Here is a 24,561-nt window from a genome sequence, read left to right as displayed (position 1 = left end):
CATTTACATTGGTTAGACAGCCCTCACCATGTCTTCCAGAACTGAAACTCTGCCCCTGAAACAGTACTTCCCTTTTCCCTCCCCTCCCAGCCTCCCCCACAACCACTCTACATGCTCTCTATGAATCTGACTACTCTGAAGACCTTGCATAAATGGGGTCACCCCGTGTTGTGTCCCCGCTGAAGAGGTTCAAGCGCCATTTCTTTCACCACCCGTTCCTCTCCCACCTCCCCTAACCGTAAAAAGCTGCAAATCTTTTGAAAACTTTCAAAAGCTAATTAAAAAGATTTTTTTTTTCTGATTGGAAAATTGATGTCCTTGGTTTAAAAATGAAAAGCTTAGATTCCTTAGAAAGGTATAAAAATTCCAACAACAAAAAAGAACCCCCCAAAAGTAGTGTTTTACATTTCATAGTTTTAGGAGCATCTAGGTGGCTTAGTCAGTGTGGCTCTGACTCTTGTTTTTGGCGTAATGATCTCGCCATTTGTGGGGATGGCGCCCCGCCTTTGAATGAGCCTGCTTGGGGTCTTTTCCTTCTCTTCTCTTCTCTTCCTCTCTCTCTCTCTCTCCCTCCTCGCCTCCCCTGCTCGCGCTCTCCGTCTCTCTCAAAATAAGAATAATAAATAAATTCCCTAGTTTCAAACTCCAGGCATCACTGTTAGCATGCTGGTGTGTTAAGCCTTCTGCAGGGAAAACGGAGATTTGACCCCGCGGCGGTCCTTCTGGGCGCAGCCGCGTGGCCTGCGCTTCCTGCCCTGGGATTTGCGGGCGGCTGCGGCCCGGCTGCGGGCTTCTGGTTAACGGCTTGTCTTTCCTTCCCGACTCCAGCGTAAGCCCTGACGAGGGGGCGCGCCCCCGGCCCGGCCCTCCTCCCGGCCCCTGCCCGAGGTCGGGCGCGCGGCGGGTGCGCCAGGGCCGGGCGCTGAGGGTGTCTTGTCCCCGCAGCCGCCCCGGACGGCAGCGTGGCCGGCGACCCCGCCTTCAGCCGCGCGCCGCGCTGTGCGCAGGTGGAGCGGGCGCAGCACTGCAGCTGCGAGGCCGGATTCCACCTGAGCGGCGCCGCCGCGGGCGACAGCGTCTGCCAGGGTAGGCGCGGGCTCTGTCCCGGAAGCGGGCGGGACTTGGGGGGGTGGGGGAGCGAGGACGGGGCTCCCACCCACCGCCCTGCCCTCCTGCTGCCCGACCCAGCGCAGGGGACGGGCAAAGTCTCAGAAAGCCCGACCCGCTTTGCGTTTTAGGTAAGTGTCGACCTGATGGCTGCTGAGACTAGACGTTAGGGGCCATCGTGAGAATCAAGACTGGAGAAAGCAGCCATGGGTGCCCACACTTGCTCCCATGCCAGAACTCGAGCACGGTGCCATCCAAACCACGGACACTCCTCTAGAAGGGCCTTGAGGCCCCTTGTCCCCTCCATCCAGCTGCAGTGACACCGGCAGAGAGGAGCTTGAGTCCTTGTGCTGGCGAGACAGGCCCCCTGAGCTGTGCAGGGGTCTGGGACCCAATTCCCTGGTCCCCTCTCCACTTAGCTTTACAGACCCAGCCACTGCAGCTAACCTCTCCTAATACCAAAGTGCCTTCTAAGAACCACTCAAACTAAGCAGGCCCAAACCTGAGAATTGGTCGGTTGGTGCCAACTACCTCATTTTACAGCAGCAGAAATGAGAGCCTCTCTTACTCCATGCCCAAAGATGAGGCCAGTTGAGGTGCGGCTGTGATCCAAGCCAATAGTCTGGGCTGCCGGCCCGATCTGCCAGCCTCTGCGGGGTCCTTTCTGTTAGTCTTCAGCCTTAGAGGAACCCATCTAGGGTCTACCACGTAGGTCCCTCTCACCCCTCCCTTCGGCCCTGTGGGCCCTTGACTGGGAGGAAGGGGAGCACACCTGCTCTTCTTCTGGATGCTCTGCTGGGGACGGGCTTTCCCTACCCCACCAGGCCCAGCCACTTAGCCACAGTGGCCATCCCCTCCAGGAATTGAGGTGCGGCCATCCTGGGTCATGGTTGGTGGGTGTTCACCACATGGCTCCCGCTCATACTGGGCACTTCTGTCCCCAGATGTGAATGAATGTGAGCTCTATGGGCAGGAGGGACGCCCCCGGCTCTGCATGCACACCTGTGTGAACACCCCGGGTTCCTACCGCTGTGCCTGCCCCAGCGGGTACCGGACCATGGCCGACGGGAAGAGCTGTGAGGGTGAGTGATGCTGCTGCAGAGGCAGGTGGCTGCAGGGCTCAAGAGAGAACCTGGCTGGTCTCGAACAGCAGCTCTTAGCCACTGGGGGAGAAGGAGCAGGAGAGAAGGCAGAGGGTGTCTCCATGGCTTGAAGTGCAATGTGAGAGAAGAGGTGGCTCTCCAGTGACATCCTGGTGGGAGCCCCACTAGGGGCTCTGCAGGGATCAGAGGAGTGAGTAACCTGGGACTGGGGAAGGAGAAGACACCTCCGTCCATCCATCCCCCAACCAACCATCCATCCCTCCCTCCCTCCAGCCATCTATCCCTCCATCTGTTCATCCATCCATCCCTCCTTCCATCCCTCCCTCCCTCCCTCCCTCTATCTATCCATCCCCCATTCATCCATCCCTCCTTCCATCCATCCATCCATCCATCCATCCATCCATCCCACAAGTACTCAAGAAGGCAGGCCCAGGTAGGATTGTGCAGATTGGGAAGAAACAGCTTCCAGCTGGGGTGAAGGCAACAGCAGAGACTTCCTGTAAGGAGAGTGAGGACATCTGCATTTGGGGTGAGGTGAGCGGAGTAGAAAGGCTTTCCGGAGATCTGGCTCCTAAAGGGCCTGATAATAGCCATCGAGGGGAGACTCTGGGGCGCTCAGGCTGAGGAGGCAGCAGATCTGAGAGAAGTGTTGTGACCTGTGACTGGTAATGCTTCTGTGCTTCTAGCACGTCTGTGACGGGTCTACCCTGAGGAAGGACAGGATCCCGGGGAGGCGAGCTCCCCAGCAGGGTTCTCCAGCACTTCCACGGGGGCTGGATTTCAAATAACTAAGGATGACACGGTTTCCTAATCTGAAAAATAAGTTTTAGGAATTTAGAAAGCTCACCACATTCCAGTGCCTGTTGAGGTTTTTCATGTGGTCTTGTGACAGAAGGGACATCAGGATTTTCACCCTCCCTGGGGTGTCCCTTATTTCAGACGTCGATGAGTGTGTGAGCCCCCAGCACGTGTGTCCCCGGGGAACCATGTGCATCAACACCGGTGGAGGCTTCCAGTGCGTCAGCCCAGAGTGCCCCGAGGGCAGCGGCAACGTGAGCTACGTGAAGACGTCTCCGTTGTGAGTATAGCCAGGGCCACCCACGGCCGGGTGCATACATCCCTCAGCCAGGCCTCCCAGGGTGGGTGGGCCAGATTCTACCTCAGTTCTTAGGAAAAGGTACAGTTATATCCAAGGAAAGATGGAAGGCGGGAGCTGAGAGTCTGGCTTCTCTGAGCTTCCGTTTCCCTTCGGTGGTTGCATTTAATGCCTTGCTGCTCTGTGCAGCAAGAACCCAATTTGCCCCAATAGGGGTACAGTTCCAAGTGCTCCCTGCTGACACGGAGGATGACTGAATTCTAGCCACCCAGCTGCAGCACTTTTGGGGGTGGGGGCCGCTCGAGGGAAGACCACTGTGGTCACATTACCAGGAGGCAGAGACGTATTACACAGATTTGGGAGAAGATCGTTTTCTCGTGTTCACATGGCTGGTAACTGGTAGGTTCCAGTCACTCTGCATTATATTAATCTGCTCTTCCTCTGAGATTAGGAGGTTTGATTTTCAGGAATCTCAGCACGTAGTAGTTTTTGTTTTCCAAAGGTGAGAGGCCTTTCAGGAGAATAACTACAACTATCACAGAATGCACGTATTTTCTTCTGAAATGGAGATCACAAGAGCCTTAGCATTGTCTTTAGAGTGAATTGACTTCACAAGCTCAGATGCCTGAATTGCTTTTTGCACTGTAGCAGACAGAATAGAAGCACTGAGAAAGTCAGTGGCACTGAAGAGTGGCAATTATTTCCTGAGCCCGAAGGCATCACGATCTTCCTCAGAAGTCACGTAGTGAAGGGACTGTATGTCGTAGCCTTCGGGGACAGCCCTGATTCACAGCCAGATACCGTATTCAACCCGCATAACTGTGATTATATGGGTCACTGAATTGCATCTGTCTTTTATGTTGGGTAAGGTAGAGAAATTTCAGAAGCACTTCCACAAGATCCCGATTCCAAATTGTTAAGAGAGACAGGGTTCCCTCTTTAAGAGTAAACACTGGGTGTTTGGAAAGTTCACCCCATATAGAGCGCCACATCCCAGTGTTGGCAGCTACCTGCTGGGGTCCCACCATTACTGAGAGAGGTGTCAGCACATGTAGAAGGGTCACCTGGTTTAAATACCAGGACCATCACTAGTTAATCTTCCCCAGCTTTAGTTTTCTGTGAAAACTATAGTAACAGCATATGTAAATATACATGCCCATCCATACACAAGTGGGTCAGGGGAGCACCTGTGCCCTGGCCACACCTGACACCACCCATGCTCATTTGCCTGTGGCTCCGAGCACTTGTGGTGAGGAGCTGGTGGCTGGGGAAGGTCACTCTGCTGGCCTCCGCAAGAAGGCAGTGGGGCCGGCGAGCCAGGTCAGGGCAGCCCTTCCTGAGTTTCGCCAAGGCTGACTCCCTCCACTTTGCCTCTCCGTTCCAGCCAGTGTGAGCGAAACCCCTGCCCCATGGAGAGCAGACCGTGCCGCCACTTGCCCAAGACCATCTCCTTCCATTACCTTTCTCTGCCCTCCAACCTGAAGACGCCCATCACGCTCTTCCGCATGGCTACGGCCTCAGCCCCCGGCCGACCCGGACCCAACAGCCTGCGGTTTGGGATCGTGGGTGGGAACAGCCGAGGCCACTTTGTGATGCAGCGCTCAGACCGGCAGACGGGGGAGCTGATCCTCGTCCAGACCCTGGAGGGGCCTCAGACGCTAGAGGTGGACGTCGACATGTCAGAATACCTGGACCGCTCCTTCCAGGCCAACCATGTGTCCAAGGTCACCATCTTTGTGTCCCCTTATGACTTCTAAGGCAGCTGTGGGATCACTGCAGTGCAGAGATCTGGGCTCATCTCTCTTCCTCAGAGATTCAGCTGTGGGCCCTGACTGCTACAGACCTCTCTCCCCACCCTGCCCTGCCCTGTCCCTGCCCACCTGCCCACCTGCCCGTGCCCCCAGGTTTCTAGGGCACCGCGCACACTCCTCCATGGAGTGGCACAGAAGGGCAGCCACGGGACCCAGACTGCTGCCATCACCGTTTTCTTTCTGCTTTAAGCTCTTCCTGTAGATTATGCACTAACCTTCTCAAGTCTTTTTTACAAGGAAATGGGCGGTTTTTCAAAATGCTGGGTGAATGGCTTTGTGAGTTTGAACCAGCTGGGGAGGGAAAAGCTTATGATATGTGTCTGGGATGACTGTCAGCCCTCTGCATTGTTGTAGTCAAGCCTCTAGCATGCTGAGGGCCGGATCATGCCCCTGCACGTGTGGGCATAGGGACTGGGTCTCCTGCCACAGCCTGGCATATTGTTCTTGTCTGCATTCCCTTCTGTGACATGCCTGCCGGGCTTCTCATCAGAAAGCCGTGGCAGGGCCTGGAACCCCCGTGCAGATTCTTCTAGACCAAGGAACCAACATTAAAGCATAAGTTCTGCCTGAAGTAATTCCCTTTTGAGGACTCGTATCTCAGAACATAACGTGGTATCATAACAGAAGAAATAAAGTCTGTTGCTCCTACGTGCCCACCTGGCCTGTTCCTAAACATGAGTTAGCCCAGTTCCTTCTAGGAAGGGATACCTGGCTCTCTTCTCGTCTAGGCTAGACCCACTGGGATGAATGAAGAAGAAAGAAAACATGGACGTGACCTTGGGATTGCTCCACCAATAGAAATTTTGCTTGGCCAGATGAGAGATTGGTAAGGCAACATCTGGCCATGGTGAGTTTAAGAAAATGTTTGCGTTTACTTTGATCCCAGGGCCTTCTGTTTCTTCTTCTTGTTTTTTAATTTTTAAAAAGTTATTTATTATTTGAGAGAGTGTATGTGTGGGGGAGGGGCAGAGAGAGAGAGAGAGAGAGAGAGAGAGACAGAGAGAATGCCAAGCAGGCTTGGCACTGTCGGCATGGAGCCCGACGTGGGGCTCAATCCCACAAGTTTGAGATCATGACCTAAGCAGAAACCAAGAGTTGGACGCTTCACCAACTAAGCCACCCAGGCGCCGCGCAGGGCCTTGTACTTCTGATGTAACAGCCAAGGGGCAGTGCCCTCCAGGTAACTGAAGAAAGAAAACACTGGCTGGAGCATGGGATGGGGTGGAGGAGACCATTCAACTTAAAACTTAAAAGCCAGCTGAACTGTGAGGAGATTTCAGTATCTAAATACACATTAATCTAGGTGATGTTTCATCAGACATTTATTTTAAAATTCTTTGTATTTGCCTTGGTATGAGATGGAGCCAGAGGAAGTGTGTTGCCAGTTTAGTGATCCAGCCATATATCAAGACGACCCCAGTGTCTCCGATAGTTTCGTAGTTATCTCGTATGACAAGATGTTTCAAGCTCATCTTGTGTATTTTATGCCTTAGCCTTGAAGTCATCCAGTGGTTCCCAGAGAACCCCGGTTCCTCTTAGTGGGAAATAATTTAGAGACCAAAATCTGGGTGTTAGGAGTGCTCATTGATAGTGGCTTGGTGTTAGTGGACAGAACTAGGAAATACGTTACTATGAGTTTTGGGTTCATTTGTTTTTTTAACTACACGAATTTATAATGACACTTCCAATCCAACTCAGGACTACAGGGTTTTTACTGTAGCCTTCCTGATCTCACATCTGTTCTTCTTTGACTCATTCTGAAAACCTCTTTCTCAAAACCACCGAAATAATTACATATTGTTTTAAATCTTCAGAATAACAGTGACAAATTATAAAAAATAATTGTGGAAAAGTTAAAAATTTTCTTTTGCAAATTCTTTTTGTCCTTAGGGTTTATGCCATTAGACATGTTCAAATTACTATTTTAAAATAACTTAGAATAGTAGTTATGGCCTAAACCTGAATCGGGGTTATGAGTATTCACTTTGTTTTGCTTACATTTTTAGAGATTGCTATTTTCATTTTAATTTTTTTATAATTATGTAAATTATTTATATGGCTCCAAAGCAAATCCACAGAATGAGCTACAGTGAGAGAAGTCTGTATTCCAACCCATTGCCCTCCACCTATTTCTTCCTTCTCCCTTGGACAGTAATTTTTTTCCCATTTCACCCTTGCATTAAAAAAAATTACACATACAAATGATAAATGATAGCACACTATTTCACACTTTCCTTGGTCTTGCTTCCCCCCCCACCCTTAACAATATATTGAATATTATTCCATAAAACCAGATAGAATGTTCTCCTATCCAATGCTCCATTATGAAGTCATACATACCGTTGTTTATTCAACCAGTCACCCTTGATTGAGATTTGGGTTGTTTCCGATCCTTTGCTATTAAAAGTATTGCAGCCATATGCATTTGTCTTTTGTATTTTTCCCTTTGTATCTCTGATGCCAATTTTTCCTCCATAGAGATTATACCGCTTTCTGTCTGCAACAGTGTATGAGAGTTCCTATTCCTGAATCAAAGAAGGCCCCAGTGGTATTCCTAGTCCTCACATCTGCACACCCACCAGACCCTCGTTTGAAAGGAGATAGAGGCCCGAATGTAGAGCTATGCCACAAGTAGCCCACCTACCTGTCTTGGACTTCTAGCAGTCAACAGCCACCAGCAAGAGATGAAAGACCAGCCAGCTGGATCACTGACTCAGGAGGGATGGAAAGTTAGCTAAGTTTTTGGATAACTTTTAAAAGTCATCTTACTTTCATTTTTTTTTTTTTTAAGTTTATTCATTCTGAGAGTAAGAGAGAGCGTGCGCGCAGGGGAGGGGCAGAGAGAGAGAGGGAGAGAGAAAATCCTAGGCAGGCTCCACACTATCATTGAGAAGCCTGATGCGGGGCTCGAACTCACGAATTGTGAGATCATGACCTGAGCCAAAACCAAGGGTCGGACACTTAACTGACTGAGCCACCCAGGTGCCCCTAAAACAAAATCACTGCAGAGTTCGTAACAAACTTGATGGGTTTACTGGGAATCTAAGAATGTGCCCCAAGAAGGGCCATGAAGAAGCCAGACTTGATTGGGTCACTTTCCACCAGCCACTGCCTCAGCTTTTACCAAGCTCACACTGCAGGGATGGAAAGGTGGACTTTCATGACTTTTACCACGTACCTATGAAAATCTACAGGTTTTTATAAGCAGCATAATATTCCTGAACGTCTATTCTGTTGCAGGCACTGTTTTAGTTGCTTAGGATACAATGGTTGACAAGATTGACAGAGATCCTGGCTTCGTGAAGCTTCCGTTTCAGCAAGTGAGAAGATAATACACATGAAAACAAGGAAAGTACATCATTTCAAAGAGGGATGCATGCTCTGAAAATAAAGGCAGCAGAAGAGGATGTCAGTATATGGCAAATGTATGCACAAATCCACAGAGACAGGTGATCCATGGAGCCTAGATGTTGCAAACACTGTAATCATGTGTGGCGACAGGGGGATCCCATTTCTCAGTGTTTGGAATTATGACCCAGAATCTTGAGTGTCTGAATGAAGGAGTGAGGTAAAGCAAGACGTAGGATGACCACATTGGCTCATGAGCACAAAGGAGAGGCATCTACAGACAGAACAATGATGCTGACATGGAAAGAGAGGAAACGAAAGGCCATGGGCACTCCAGGGGGAGCCTAATTCTGTGTTCTGGTTATTACTGTTGTATAAAATATCCCATTGTGGTATTATGCTCATGGATTCTGTGGGTCAGGAATTCAGAGCACAGGGGGACGGTTTATATTTGCTCCACAATGTCTGCAACCTCCCTCAGGCAGGAAGCCGCCAGGGCCAGGGCTCCAGTTACCTGAAGGGTCATTCACTCACTCACTCACATGTCTGGCCCGGGCTGGGAAACGAAGACTGGTGATGACCAGAACAGCCATCCTTGGGCTCTTCGTGTGGCTCAGCTTCCTCAGAGTACAGTGGCCTCAGAATACTCAGACTTCTGACATGGTGGCTCAGAGTTCCTGGTTTCAGTGTTCCAGAAAACAAGGTGTGCATGGCCATTATGACCCAGCCTCACAAGTCACATAGGGTCACCTCTGCCATACTCTGTTGGTTGAAATAGTCACAAGCAGCCATTGGGTCAAGGGAAGCGCACATGGGCCAGTGAGTCCTCACTGAGTCGAACTGCGGCAAATTGAGAAGTTTAAAGGATTTCATGGCCATGTTTTTAAAACTGCCATTTCTAGTTTCCTGTTAAGGATTCTGGTGCCTCACGGGATCCGGCTTCCGGTCTGTGGGTATTATCAGACCGCCCTGTGTCCCTTCAGTCCTCCTTTGCTCAACATCTTTTGGGTGTCATTTTCAAACAGGTGATCCCAGCCTAAGACACAACTCATACTAAGATCTTCACTTATATCACAAGGGGGTACCTTCGACGATGGTAGAAACAGCATTGAAGTCCAACGAGCATGGCACTGCATGCTCGCCAAGGTCAGAGGTGGGGGAAGAGAGACCAGTGGAAGGGTCAGGACCAGTTCGTGAAGTTAGCACTTAAAGTGGTTCTTAGCAGAGGAGTTCTAGTGGGAAATGCAGACCACGTCCTGCCGTATACGCTGTCACCAGGAGGATCCCCCACAAAATCCAGCATCGACAAAGCCACGGAAATGTCTGCTGACTTACAAACGAGACAATGTGACTTGGTGAAAATTGGGTTTGGGCTGGTGGAATTTTCTGAATCTGAACACCTTCAAATGATTACTTTTTAGCAATCTGGTTATCTCCAGGAAGCTCTTTAGACTTTTTTTTTTTTTTAATTTTTTTTTTTCAACGTTTATTTATTTTTGGGACAGAGAGAGAAAGAGCATGAACGGGGAAGGGGCAGAGAGAGAGGGAGACACAGGATCGGAAACAGGCTCCAGGCTCTGAGCCATCAGCCCAGAGCCCGACGCGGGGCTCGAACTCGCGAACCGCGAGATCGTGACCTGGCTGAAGTCAGACACTTAACCGACTGTGCCACCCAGGCGCCCCTAGACTTTTTTTTTTTTTAACTTAAATTCAAGTTAGTTAACATACAGTATAGTCTTGGCTTCAGAAGTAGAACCCAGTGATTCATCTCTTACATACAACACCCAGATCATCCCCCAAAGTGTCCTCCTTAATGCCCGTCATCCATTTAGCCCATCCCCCAACCCAACATGCCTCCAGCAGCCCTGTTTCTTCTCTGTGTTTGAGTCTCTTATGATTTGCCTCTCTCTGTTTTTATCTTATTTTTCCTTCCCTTCCTGCTCTATGTTCATGTGTTGAGTTTCCCAAATTCCACATATGAGTGAAATCATATGATATCGGTCTTTCTCTGACTGACTTACTTCACTTAGCATAATACCCTCTAGTTCCATCCGCGCTGTTGGAAATGGCAAGATTTCATTCTTTTTCATCGCCGAGTAGTATTCCATTGTGTGTATGTCCCACATCTTCTTTATCCATTAGACATATTTTTTAGGGTGAAAACAGGCTGTATGGTATGTCCACTTGCTTACTTACACGAGGATTCACAACAGTCACACTGTGACACTTGCACAATGGTCCACCTTCCTTCCCCTTCTAGCTGGCTGAGTCGTCAGACATGTTTCTGAAGACAAAGATCTCTGCATCTCAGATGCATCTGTCCTCCATACCCAAGCTGCCAAGTTCTATCACAGAAAATTTGTTCCTCACCCCTACCAAGTCCTATGGGTCAAGATCAGTTACCGTACTATTTCCTTCATTCCCGCCTTTGGCCAGTAGGGGGTGGCAGACTTGGCTTGAGGGCTGGGTCTTGAATGCTGGAGGTGAGAACACTGCCCTCTAAGGGGGTCTTTCTCACTCCAGTGCTGGGTTTAGGTGGTTTGGAGTCTGTCCACAGGACATATCTCTGCGGTTACTTGGCCATGCGGAAATTGAACACACTCCATGTTCAATCACAGTCATGGTGTTCTTAAGGCAGCTGGATCGTAGAATGTAACTCCAAATCCCTAGAGTCTTGCTTGAGTGGTCTGGCCCCTGCCGACCTCCTGGACCACTGCTCGTGATACTCCCAAACGCACCTGGCCTCCTTTCTGCCCCTTGACCCTGCCAAGCTCACTCTTGCCTGGGGGCCTTGGATTTGCTGCTTCCTTCCTGCAGTGCTCCTTGTTCAGTCCTCCGTGTGGCATGCCTCAAACGTCCCCTCAGAGAGGCTGTCCCAGCGCCGCCCCCCCGCCAGTGCTGCTCACCCACTGCAGTCCCTCTTGATTACCTTACTCTGTTGCATTTTCTTGAAAAACTACTATCTGAAATCACTGTGTGTGTTACCCATTTTTTTTTCTGTCTTTTCCCACAGCGCAGACCCTGTTGGCTGCCCACCCACTATCCATTTTCCTTTGCCACCTTCCGAAAGGAGCCTGTTTTGTTCAGACCACCTTCCCTCGTTGTTATGGCCTGAACTGTTACCCTCTCCCCCCAACCCCCAAATTCTTATGTTGAAGTCCCAATGCCTAGTACCTCCGAATGTGACTGTATTTGGAGATCGGGTCTTTAAAGAGGTAATTAAGTTAAAATGAGGCCATGAGGGTGGGCTCTAATCCAGTATGACTGGTGTCTTTATACAAAGAGATTAGGAAAGAGAGACGCATAGAGGGACGACCATATGAGAACAGAGGGAGAAGACAGACATCTACAAGTCAAGGAGCGAGGCCTCAGAAGAAATCAACCTTGCTGACGCCTTGATCTCAGACCTCTAGCCTCCAGAATTGTGAGAAAATAACGTTTTGTTGTTGCATCACGTGGTCTTCGCTACTCTGTTATGGCAGCCCTAGCCAATAAATACAATTCTTATTCCAGCCTGTGTCTTAGGGGAAGGTGGCCACCCACCGCCCACCCTCCAGGCACCTCCAAGGCAACACAGTGAATCATACTCGGTCCGTGAGTGTCAGAGACCCAGACTAGAGCCAGCCATGCACAGCATTCCCCAGGCGAGGGCTCCATATCCAGGGATTGTCTGAGGCAGGGTGGAGGGAAGGGCTTTCTTAGGATATGGTTGGAAAGGTCTCTCTTTTGCACTGAATGGGAGGAAATAGGTCATCACAGTTGCTGCTGGGAGCCATGTTTTTGACAATGAGAGAAGAGAGTATAAGGGAAAAGCCTCCTGGCTACAAGCAGAGCCAAGGGAAATGAAGTTGGGGTCCCAGTGAAATCGGTCTGAACTTTTTCCCCCCCATCTGGACTCCCTGTTATATGAGATCATGTGGTTGTGGTGTAAATGGGGTGGAGATGGAGTTCTTGTTGTTTGGCTCTAACTGGCTTGACTCCCAGCTCCATGAGAGCAGGCATCTTTTCAGCATGCACCTTTTGGGCATCCAGCTTCCAGAACTGTGAAAGGATACATTTCTGCTGTTGTAAGTCACCCAGTCTGTGGTGCTCCGTCACAGCAGCCCCAGGAAACAACTACACCTTATACTCTACAGTCTCCTCTCCCCTCTACTAGTCTCACACTAGTGACACCCGAGTGTAAACTCCTAACACTCGCTCACTCACACATAAGACCCTGTCAGCTGCCAAGGGTCAGTCCTCTCATCTGCTGAGGGAGGGGTCATCTCCAGCCTGGAGAACACGGACAGCCACTATCCAGCAAGCACATACTTCTCTCTTCACCACATCCTGACCCAGCCATTCTCTTCTTTGTCAATAATCTTGACTCACTTAAGAGTGATAAAGATCATCACTTTATCACTGTAATTGCTAAACTTAGAGTCCCAGAAGAAGGTCTCTTGCAAGGAGCACAAAGTCACACTGGAGACATTCTGGAGATTGATTTTCAAACTTTTTCCCTTTCTTTTCTTTCTTTCTTTTTTTTTTTTTTTGCAAGAGAAATTGGCTAAGGTTCTAACTAGTAATGACATAATTCTACTTCTTTCCGCAGTACCAGCCGAAACAAAGGACTCAATCAGCATATTTCATAAAGAGAGTCATTCACTCCAAGAATAAGGAAGGAATTTGGACTCTTAATCCTAACCCTGGATTAGCCTAGAGGACTGGAAACAAAATCAAAGCCACTCTCCCCTGGGGTGTGCCCCTCCCCGCCCTCGCCCCCCACCCTCCCACCCCCCCCATCCCCCCAGGATTCCCACAGAACTCGGCTGGCTCTGCCAGCGTTCAAGCACTCCTGTGACAGTCTCTGTTTTCGTTAGCATCAGGTGACCCTGCAGAGCAAGTGGGGGACTTGATTACAGGCCAGTTGTGCCCTAAGAACCAGACGCATGGCCTGCATTTCCTTTTCCTCTTATACAAACAGAAGAGTATGACTTCTAATCTAGATCAAAAGTGAGGCAAAACACACACAGATGGGAATTCCACAGAAATTCGTCCGAGGCCAGGCAGGAGGCCCTGAATCGGAGACACGTCCCTGGCAGTCTCCACCGGCACTACAACACACAGCTCCCCCTCTCACGGCTGGCGGGGGACACAGCCTAGCATTCCCCCATCTCTCTCTCTTGCCCCGCTCTCTCCTTGATAAAGAGTAAAAAACTGACGGGGCGCCTGGGTGGCTCAGTCGGTTAAGCGTCCGATTTCCGATCAGGTCATGATCTCACCGGTTATTGAGTTCAAGCTCCGCGTCGGGCTCTATGCTGACAGCTTGGAGCCTGGAGCCTGCTTCGGATTCTGTGTCTCTCTCTCTCTCTCTTTGCCCCTCCCTGCTCACACTCAGTCTCTCTCTCCTTAAAAAATAAAATATTTTTTAAAATTAGAAAAAAAAAGTGAAAAACTGCTCTGCTACCAGCCAGGCTGTGGGGGAGAACCAGGAACTGAAACAGAAACCACAACTTCCCAAAATGCAGTGCCTACGACTCACATAACCCATTTACTGCATCCCTCCAGAGCATGCACGCCACAGAGTGTCCCGGTGTAAACTCCTAACACTCGCTCCCTCACAGATAACACCCTGGAAGCAACTCTCTAGTTGAGAAAATCTGACCCACCCCTGCCAAGACCATCCCATGACTCACCCCGGTCTCCAGAACGGATTATCTTTCCCTAACTCCCTCCTGTTGACGTGGCCCCCAGCCCCCTGAAATGCAATCCCTCTCTTGCTGCAAATCATAAACCTGGCATCATTGACTCTAAGTGGGTTCTGGGTGGTCTTTGACTGACAGGCATCAGCTCTCAACTTGAGCAACCAGTGGTCTCCCCTGTGGTCCCTGGACCTACTGGTGTGCGGTGCCCAACGTTGAACGCGTACTAGGTGATTGGGGGTGGCACTCATTAAGAGTCTCAAGTCTGGGGGGCTCCTGGGTGGCTCAGTCAGTTAAGCATCTGACATCAGTTCAGGTCATGATCTTAACGATTCATGAGTTCAAGTCCCGCATCAGGCTCTGTGCTGACAACTCGAATCCAGGAGCCTGCTTTGCATTCCGTGTCTCCCTCTCTCTCTGCTCCTACCCTGTCTCATGCTCTGTCTCTCTCAAAAATGAATAAACATTAAAATTTTTTTGTTTTAAGAAGAGCCCAGAGGCTGGAAATGAGGAAGGAGGATGGGCTGCTCAGGAGGAACTGTGTAAAGGCTCGAAGGCACCTCACACGTGCATGTGAATGTCACACACAGATCTTCCATTACGATGGGGTCATGTCCCTGTAAGCCCATCGTAAATTGACAATATGGTGAATCAAAATGCATCTAATGCACCTAACTTGAACATCATGGCTTAGCCCAGCCTACCTTATATGAGCTCAGCATACTTTAGCCTACAGTTGGGCAAAATCCTCTAACGCAAAGCCTATTTGATAACCAAGTGTTAAACCTCTTTGAACATGGTACTGAACATAAAAAATGGAAGGGCTATACGGGTACAGCATGGCCGTGAGTGTATTTGTTGTTCACCTTGGTGATCGCGGGGCTGGGACTGGGAGCTGTGGCTGGCAGCGCTGCCCAAAAGGATCAAGAGAGGATCATACTGCATACTGTTACCCTGGGAAACGATCAAAATCCAAAATTCCAGGTATAGTTTCTACCGAGTACCACTTCTGCAGCATGATAAAGTCACAAAAACGTGAAGTTGAACCACTGTAAAGTCAGGACCATCTATACCGGGAGGCATGTGTGCACTTTCCTCCCCCCCCCCCCCCCCAGTCCTCTCTCAGCTGCCTTCCTCCATTTCTGCCTCTGCCCGGGGCTTTCTTGAATTACCTGAGAAGGACACACCACCCCCATCAATGTTGTTCCATGGTTTGACCTCTACCACTTCAAGGCTTGACATTTAGAAATTCCTTTTTATTCTTTCACCTAAAGATCTGTTTTCATACAGTTGGGGAACAAAAAGCAGTGCCCCTTTAAGGTTTGAATATTTTAACAATTTACTGAACACTGAGTGAGGGTCTTCTATGTGCCTGACCCTTCAAGGAATACCACCTTGAACAAGACAGAGACATTGAATACCCTTGTGTTGCTTCCAGAATAGAGAAGGCAATTTAAGACAAGGGGTTCGAGGGCTGCTAGACCTAGAAGAGGGTGGAGGGTGAAGGGCACCTTGCCTGATGTTCACTAAAGCTGTCCCCTGGTGACAGAGGAAATGTGGGCGAGGCCTCAGAGGAAAGCAGGCCAACAAGGCGACTGACACCTGCAGGTGCTACTGAGGTCGTGAACCCCCATTTTCCAATCCTGGATTCTGACGTGGGGCGTTGAACAAAGGAGCCTTGCCGATTCCAGGGCAGGCCCAGGAGGCCTGACACGATCCTTCATGCAGCTCCCACACCACGGCCTTGTTACAGCCCGGTGGAGATTTGACAAAACAGAGGCCCCATGGGCACCAGCGGTGTCTCCTCATTTGTTACAGGGCAACCTCTTCTCTGTCTTGCCTCTCGGCTCCCAGACGGAGGGGCCTGCACATCCCATTGAGAAAGTCAGGGTCATTCTTTTCCTTTTGCTTTCTCCTGGTACGGATTTAGCTGGAGGTGCATCCCAAAGAACACAGCCCCGCAGAACTGCTGGCAGGCTGGGGCAGCAGGGGCCAGGGCAGGCTGGCCAGGTTTCTGCTTCCTGCGGGGCCGCGCACATCATCTCCCCCCGGCTCGGGGAGAACACAGAACCCTTCACAGCGGCACAAGGACAGGCATTCAGACTCCGAGACAATCAGGAATTCACTGGGACCAGGTTTTCCTTCTTCGTGGACCGAAATGAATGTTTTATGGGCATTTGGCTGAAATAAGGAGCATTTCTGTTGATTCCGGGTTCACCTCACTGAGTTCAGCTACACGAGGAAGTTTAAATTGGCCTGCAGTCCGTGGGCATACAGAAAAGCTTGAAAAGAGCTGGTGTGTCAGCAGATATGGGGCTGAATCACAAATTTGTTCAGGAAGTCCAAGATTAAAGCCCAGTTTATATTATTATGTAACAAATATACCTGCCAAGCAACACATGCAGGCAAATAAATTTGAAGTATTTTTGCATAGGACACAGCTGGGATATAGAACTAGTATTGATTTTAGACTTATGCGAATGGCAAATAAGACCACTTCTGTGGAACTCCTAAAACAGGCAGTTAAATTTTTGGAACTGGAGTGAAGGGCCTGAATACTCAGAAACAAGGAGCATCCTGCCAGAAAGACGAGTCCCTGGACAGGGAGGCAGGGAAGGGGGAATTCTGAAATAAAAGGACTATAAGCTGGCACACATTCAGTCTTCATACCAGTCACAACTAAGTATTTCTGAAGTGCAGATGTGAGGGGGAAAATGTATTATGATGTCAAACAATACTTAAAAGTGAACCAGCGTTTCTACTTCCGGAATGGCAGACCAAGGATCTCTGAAAATCCACCACCCCATAAAAGGCATGACAGAAATGGCAAAGACAGTCAAAACCAATTTTTTCAGGTATCTGGAAATTAAAGGCTTACGACAGAGAATTTACTCAAGAAAAAGAGCTGAATCTTGTTAAAATGACTTGTGGCAATGACTTGCCCTAATCTCATTCTCCTCTCCCCAGCTCCAGAGTAGCCTTGAAGATCAATAGCCCACAACTATAGTAACTGTGAAAACCGGTATTCTAACCATAGCGGTCTTCCGAGAGGGGAGGACAGATTCAGAGCTCCTCAAAAGCCCCATTCCCCCCAGACTATCACATTTTTGTAACTTTTTTTGAGTTTATTTTTGAGAGAGAGAGACAGAGAGAGAGAGAAATATAGAATCTGAAGCAGACTCCAGGCTCTGAGATGTCAGCACAGAGCGTGACGCGGGCCTCGAACTCAGGCATGGCAAGATCATGACCTAGGCTGAAGTCGGATGCTTAACCAACTGAGCCACCCAGGCACCCCCAGACTGTCACTTTTTGATCTGCAGGACAGTTCACACTATATTCTCAGGGCCTGTTTTCATCTGACCAGGCACAATAGCAGTAAGCACATCCAGCACCTACATCTCAGATTATGAATACTATTCTGTTAGAAGGAATCTGGGACCCTTTGAGAAATGGCTGATGTGAGGGCTCAGGTGGGAACATACAAAATGAGCCTGGACCACCTGTTCCAAGTTCATCCAAGTGGTTGGCAGCATTCAATAACTTGTGGTTTTAAGACTGAAGTTCTCATTTCTTCCATGTCATTTGAAGGTTGTTCTCAGCTCTAGATACATGGCCCTCTCATAACATGGCAACTCATTTCTTCAAACCCAGTAAGAGAAGTTCCATTCCAATCTTTGGCCTTAGGAAGGCCCCAGTCTCTTTTATGGGTTCATCTGATTATACCTTAGGCCTACTTGGGAATCATCTCCCTCTTGATTAAATTCCAAACCAACTGACTTAAGACCCCAATTATACCAAAGACAAAACCACTTCATCTTTGACATATAATAAAAGATAATCATGGGAGTAAAATCCATCGTACAGTAATGCCCACAGAGGGAAGTGATTAAACGGGTGGTGTGCACCAAGGGCAAAGGATCTTGGGAGCCATCTTTGAATTCTGCCTACCACAAAGGGGGCAGGGGAAGTTGGGAGACATGGAACCACTCTTTTTCACACACAAAAAACTTCTTATGTTTTCATAATTTATTAATCCAAAATAAATTTCCTAACAACTTATGTCACAATAAACTTGACTATACACACATATAAGTTCAATTAAAAAATTACATTCAATCATACATGAATGTCACTAATAAGATCCACCATTTTTTACGTACCAGTAAGAAAAAATAACCTGCCGAGTAAAATGTGATATTCCACCAGCTGTAAAATACATTCCAATTTCAGAGATGTTAACTATGAAAATGCATATCCCAGAATGACACACAGCAACTAAAGATACGGCTATTTTTTCTTATTTTATTTTATTTTTATTTTTTAATTTTTTTTTTCAACGCTTATTTATTTTTGGGACAGAGAGAGACAGAGCATGAATGGGCGAGGGGCAGAGAGAAAGGGAGACACAGGATCGGAAACAGGCTCCAGGCTCTGAGCCATCAGCCCAGAGCCCGACGCGGGGCTCGAACTCACGGACTGCGAGATCGTGACCTGGCTGAAGTCGGACGCTTAACCGACTGCGCCACCCAGGCGCCCCCTTTATTTTTAAGTAATGTGAAGAGTGTTGCAAATTTCACAGGAATCAGTATCACTTTGAGCTGAGCTGGGCATCTTATCCTTCCCTACTCAACATATACATTCTCTCCTTTGCTTTAAATAGATCTTTTCCTTCCCAGTTTCTGCTCCATCCTGGGAACACAGCACTCCCTACTGTCCTGTTTCCTCCTTTCTCACACCCATTTCTTACTCTCTCCTGTCTGCAGGAACAGAGACAAGAAACACAGTCTTCAAGGAAGGTGATTGGAGAGAAACACGAACTTTGGACAGACGAATGGAGGTTTGATTCTTGGCTCACATTTATTAGCTTGCCTTTGACTGTAGGTAACAGAGAACCCAAATCAAAATGGCTTAAAAGAGTAAAGAAAATATGTTGAGGGGCGCCTGGGTGGCCCAGTCGGTTAAGCAGCCGACTCTTGATGACGGTTCAGGTCATGACCTCACAATTCATGAGTTCGAACCCCACACTGGGTTCTGCACTGACAGTGCTGAGCCGCCTGCTTGGGATTCTGTCTGCCCCTTTCCTGCTCGCGTGCTCTCTCAAACTTTAAAAAAAAGAAAAAGAAAGTATGTTGAATTATTCATGTGGCATAACACAAAATCTGAAGGTTGGGATCTCCTAAGGCTGGTAGATTCCATGGCTCAGCTGCTATCAAGAACCCAGCTTCTTCCCAACTTCCTTCTGTGTCACCTTCAGCTGGTTAGCTAGCTCCCCTTGAGGTCATAAGATGGCAGCATCAGTTCTGGGTGTCATATTTAGACATGGCAATGTCTAACCTCCTTCTTGTGTACCTCAAGAAATGATAACTTTCCCAGAAGTGTACCAGAGGACACGTTATCATATTGCAAGCCTAAACCAACTACTGGCAAAAATGGCATTTCCATTAGTGGTTTTCAACCTTGGCTATACTTTAGAATCACCTGGGAGCTACTGAAAATCTCATGTTCACACCCCAGGCCTCCCTGTAACCCTATCTCCTGCCAAAAAAAAGTCAGAATTTCTGGGAGTAGCCCCCAGGCATCAGTTGTTTTTTTGTTTTGTTTTTTAAGTTTTCCTCTTAAAAAGAATTCAATGAGAAGCCAAGGTTGAGAACCACAACTTCAGATTCTTGTTGATACAACTCGAAGGGTTGAAGTCAGAGCCCACCATCTACAAACCACAGATGATGTCATGGAGGAAGGAACGACACCTAAGCAAAACTAAAATTCTGTTAAGAAGGGGAGAAAACACAGGTAACACCTTCTTACAGACATGGTTTCCTCAGCTACCATTGCTATAATAATCCCTATCATAGGGTTGTAATGGGTACTGAAAAGGATTTCATATATATAATCCTAGCATTCAGCAGGTGTTTAACCTGAGATATTCTGATCTCAGTAAACTCCAAATGTGGCATTTGTGCTTCTAATTGGCAGTATGAGCCCCATATTCCTTAGGCCAGATCACCAAATCACATGGTATTCTGACCTCAACAAGCAACAGCTCAGAAGAAATCTTTGAATGCAACCCCCCCCCCCCATGGTTATACTTATCAAAACCAGTCAGTGAACTGAGACACTTGTGCTAGAAGTCAGGAAACCTATTAAGACAGGGACAAGTCATTTAACATCTGTGAGTCCGAATTCCTTAAATCCTAAAATTGTATTAAGTCAAAACACCAAAAGACTACACACTCAACTTCTAGTGTCTTACCATCTGAAAAAAATTGAGTTTTACAGTCATGTGGCTTTTAGTAACTGACCACAAAAAAAAGTTATATGAAACCTGCTACACAGAATCTTAGAAATAAAAATTTTGTTCACTTTACTTAGTGATTTCCACAATGAGGACTCACATAAGAACTGTTTACATGAATTATTAGAAGAGGTGAGGATTTTACATATCACCTCCTTCCTGATCAAAAGAGGTCAAACAGGTAACCACTTTATCTTTTCTGTTTTGGCTCCAAAAAAGATCAGAGATAAATTTTGTTTTTTTAATTTTTTTTTTCAACGTTTATTTATTTTTGGGACAGAGAGAGACAGAGCATGAACAGGGGAGGGGCAGAGAGAGAGGGAGACACAGAATCGGAAACAGGCTCCAGGCTGTGAGCCATCAGCCCAGAGCCTGACGCGGGGCTCGAACTCACAGACCTCGAGATCGTGACCTGGCTGAAGTCGGACGCTTAACCGACTGCGCCACCCAGGCGCCCCGATCAGAGATAAATTTAATATAGCCACATGAATCATGATGGCCAAATGATATAGAAAAATCCATGTACAGACTTTCCTATTACAACTCTCTTATGTACGTTTCTTCTGGTCCATATTTTTAACTGATGATGGCTTAAAATTTTTTTTAATTTTTATTTTAAGTAGGCTCCATGCCCAATGTGGGGCTTGAACTCACAATCCTGAGATCAAGAGCTGCATGCTCTATTGACTGGTCCAGTCAAGTCACTCCAAACTATGGTTTTAGTATTCATGTATCTGCTTGGAGCTGCATCAAGGGTCACTGACGTTTACTTCACAGAAGAAAACCAAGAGGAGCAGTAAGGAGAAGGCAGCAGGAACTAAACGTGGTATGGCTGAGATGGCCATACGACAAAGCATTTAAGACCCGGAAGACGAATGGATCTTGATTCAGACTACACGTGGGCAGGGATGGCTGAAGCAGGACACTGGGAAATGGGCTCTAACTGAGGAAAAGAGAGTAACTAGAGAGAAGAAGTAGAAAATGGAGGCAGGAGATTTCGCTGGAAGGTGCTATAATAACTCAGATAGAAGAGACTCACAGCCTAATGACTGCTTTAGGTACAAAGGGCACATCAGAGAGAACTGGCTCTCCTCAACCTGATTTAACAGAAGTTAAGAGATTTCATGGACACAAATACGTCTGCCTCTTCAAAACAATGACTGTTAAATAAGAGCTTAAAAAATGTTCATTTGAGAGTGCATGCACATACACATACATATGGGGGAGGGGCAGAGAAAGAGAGAGAGGGAGAGATTCCCAAGCAGGCTCAGTGCTGTCAGCGCAGATCCCGACACGGGGCTTGAACCCATGAACCGTGAGATCATGACCTGAGCTGAAATCAAGAGGTGGATGCTCAACTGACTGAGCCCCCCAGGCGCCTATAAAATAAGAGCTTTTTAAATTTCTCTGACTTCTCAGTCCCTGAAACCTCTGCTTGGTCTTTTAAGTTTACAAGTGGGATGGATACTGCCACTTGAAGTTTAAAATTTTTTTCTTAAAATGAACTCTATATGTAAACATTTGTGCCTCATCAGAAATAAACTGTATGTGAATTAACATTATAAGGAAATAAATTGTTAAACTGTCATAGAAAATTAAATGTTAAGTACTATCAAGGTTCTTAGAAATAGGAAAGTAGAAGGTAAATGTTCCTATTTATTCCCTTTTCTATGCAGTTGATCCCATATCCACCTCATAGAGTTATATGGCTTAAATAAGAACGTTAAACAGTATTAAATGAAATAGCATACAGCACATGGATGGTAAGTTTGCATAAATGTTAGCTTACTGTCCACCAATGTTAACTAACATACAAATTTGCCACAAAATTGACCTTCTGCAATTGTGAGCTATGACAGATGTGGAAATCCTTTGAATTGTATATGATGTTTAAAGATACAAAGTATCAATTCTACAGGTGATATGACCACTTCTTTGCACAATTTCATTAAATTATTGAAGGCTTTTGCAAAGGATCCTTTTGAAGTATCAACTCAACCTCTCTCCTCTGTGACTTCCTCTGGCAGCCGCTAGTGCATTGTCTTGCCCTCCTCCCTAGCCACAGCCAGGGAATAAACCAATCAACCTGGCAGAGAGCAATGGGCCATGAAGAGATGACACTCTTAGCTCAGAGACTCCTATGCTAAGGGCCCAGGAACTATCCTGGTTTCTTGTTTTCCTAGGTCTTGTCTGATAAACCTTTGCTTGAAATATGTGCAACTCCATTTCTTATGTTAGCAGGATTAGGTTATAAGCAAAATAACTGACTCATGTTTTCAAACAGGACTCTGTTAAGAATTGTCATTACCTTTGGTGTACTCTATGTATCCAGCAAGCTAGAGATGCTATTATTCTTCCCAGCAATATAACAATATGATAATGACAGTTTCAGGCTCATAGTATTGTTCTAATAATAATCAGTACCACTATATAAAAGTGCATATTTAGAATTTCATTATCTGTGCTTGGAGAACTTTCTATTTGACGATTATGTTAGAGATGCCATCACATTTCTAAAATTTACATTTTACACAAATGTACAGTCTCACTACAGTTTACGCACCAATGAGAAAGATAACCATTCTTATATCTTAACAAAAAAGTTAAAAACTCCAAGTTTAGGAATGGTATAGCAAGAGACATTGTTCCATTTTATTTACAACACTAAGAAATTGGAAACAACAGGAAAGTGGTTTTTAAAAAAAAATCACAAAACTGTAATTTAAGCCATAAAACAAAATTGTGAGCAGCCATTAAAAATATGTTGCAAATGTATTTAAGGACATGAAAAGATCTAACTGTATAGTCATCATCTACCTGCTATCCCAATGTGTTCCTAGAGAAACCTAAGAGTTTTCTCTCTTCAATCTCCTGTATCTCTTCATGCGTCCGCATTCAGCCTAATCTTCCTTCCTATTTTACTGACAAAACTCAATCAGAAAAGACTTCTGCAATTTACTACCACAACATTTGCCTACCAGCCAGCAGCATCTCTGCCATATATGTTCCTTTCCTGTTCCACTGGTTAGAACAGCTTGGTGAAGACCAATCCCCTCACTTATACACTAGATTCTGCCCCTCCCACCATCGATTAGAGAAGATGCACAACATCATAATGACACAAGAGGGCGCTTTAAATGAGGACTCTTGTAAACCACTCCAAATCAACAGTCTTGAACAGGCGTAGACATAAGTACTCTTCATCCATACAAAACTATGGAAGAAAATAACAAAAATACATCAGCTGCTGAAAATTACCAACTTTAGACACCCCTACTCCCTTCCCCCCAAAAATCACGCAGCAGCAGCAAACTGTAACACAAAAATCCAAACTGAATTAAGTATCCCTGTTTAAGAATATGAAAAAACAACCTGAATTGAAATTCAAAAACTAAAACAAACACTGAACAAAAAAACAGAAGTAATGAAACAAGAGCTGACTGACCTCAGAAATGATACAAAAAAGAGATCATGTCAAAAATATAGCCTATATTATAAGACAGATTTGAATGGAAACAATAAGGGTTACTGGATAAAAGTGGAAAAAGAACAAAGAATAAAAATGAGATAAAGAAAGCAAATTTTATAAAAGAATAAAAAAAGAAAATTCATCATAGAGAGGGAAAATACATAAATATAACAATTTACACAGTAACTATAATAAAAAATGACAGGACCTAACCCAAACATTTAGTCATTTCAATAAATGTGAATGGGCTCAATTCACTTATCAAAAGAAGTAAAGGATTTTTGGTTTGGCTCAAATAACAAAACCCAAACTATACATGCTATATAAGAAAGGCTAAAACTTAACGCAGAAAAGCTAAAAAACAAAGTGGTGGGCAAATAAATACTAAAAGCAAATGTAACCAAATTTCCAGTTGCAATGTAAAATCTGAAACAATTAGAAGGAACGTTTTGTACTGCTACATTAAAACCTATTAGTCTATACTGTAGGTAGGATGGATGTTTAACCCATACTTTATACATCTTCCAATTTCACTATATGGATTACTGACATAACATATACTCAAGAATTGGTGTTTAACAACATTAAACATTTTTACTGTTTCATTGAGGACATTCTTTTTTTTTTCAGTTTATTTAATTATTTTGAGAGAGA

At 46.5% G+C, this 24,561-nt stretch overlaps 2 protein-coding genes across 10 annotated transcripts in view; one reads left to right on the top strand and one right to left on the bottom strand.

The window, feature by feature from the left end:
* Positions 1-7,537, top strand: part of FBLN7 (fibulin 7) — a 52,170-nt gene extending 44,633 nt beyond the window's left edge. The window contains exons 5-8 of the mRNA XM_043603999.1: positions 946-1,086; positions 2,052-2,189; positions 3,150-3,288; positions 4,691-7,537. Of these exons, the coding sequence (XP_043459934.1) occupies positions 946-1,086; positions 2,052-2,189; positions 3,150-3,288; positions 4,691-5,063 (791 nt within the window). The 3' untranslated portion in view covers positions 5,064-7,537. The remainder of the gene's footprint in view (positions 1-945; positions 1,087-2,051; positions 2,190-3,149; positions 3,289-4,690) is intronic.
* Positions 7,538-18,684: 11,147 nt separating this feature from the next.
* The window catches only part of ZC3H8 (zinc finger CCCH-type containing 8), a 31,460-nt gene continuing 25,583 nt past the window's right edge, over positions 18,685-24,561 (bottom strand). For 7 of the 9 annotated variants that reach the window (XM_043603989.1, XM_043603988.1, XM_043603992.1 and 4 more), the window contains one exon: positions 23,056-23,652. The gene's annotated coding sequence lies outside the window, so the exon portion shown is untranslated. Of the gene's footprint in view, positions 19,249-23,055; positions 23,653-24,561 lie in introns of those variants that run through there. The other 2 variants (XM_043603990.1, XM_043603991.1) reach the window with 2 other exon arrangements.

Source organism: Prionailurus bengalensis, chromosome A3 (assembly GCF_016509475.1).
Source record: "Prionailurus bengalensis isolate Pbe53 chromosome A3, Fcat_Pben_1.1_paternal_pri, whole genome shotgun sequence".
Classification (NCBI taxonomy): domain Eukaryota; kingdom Metazoa; phylum Chordata; class Mammalia; order Carnivora; family Felidae; genus Prionailurus; species Prionailurus bengalensis.
This window is presented reverse-complemented; position numbering and strand designations above follow the sequence as displayed.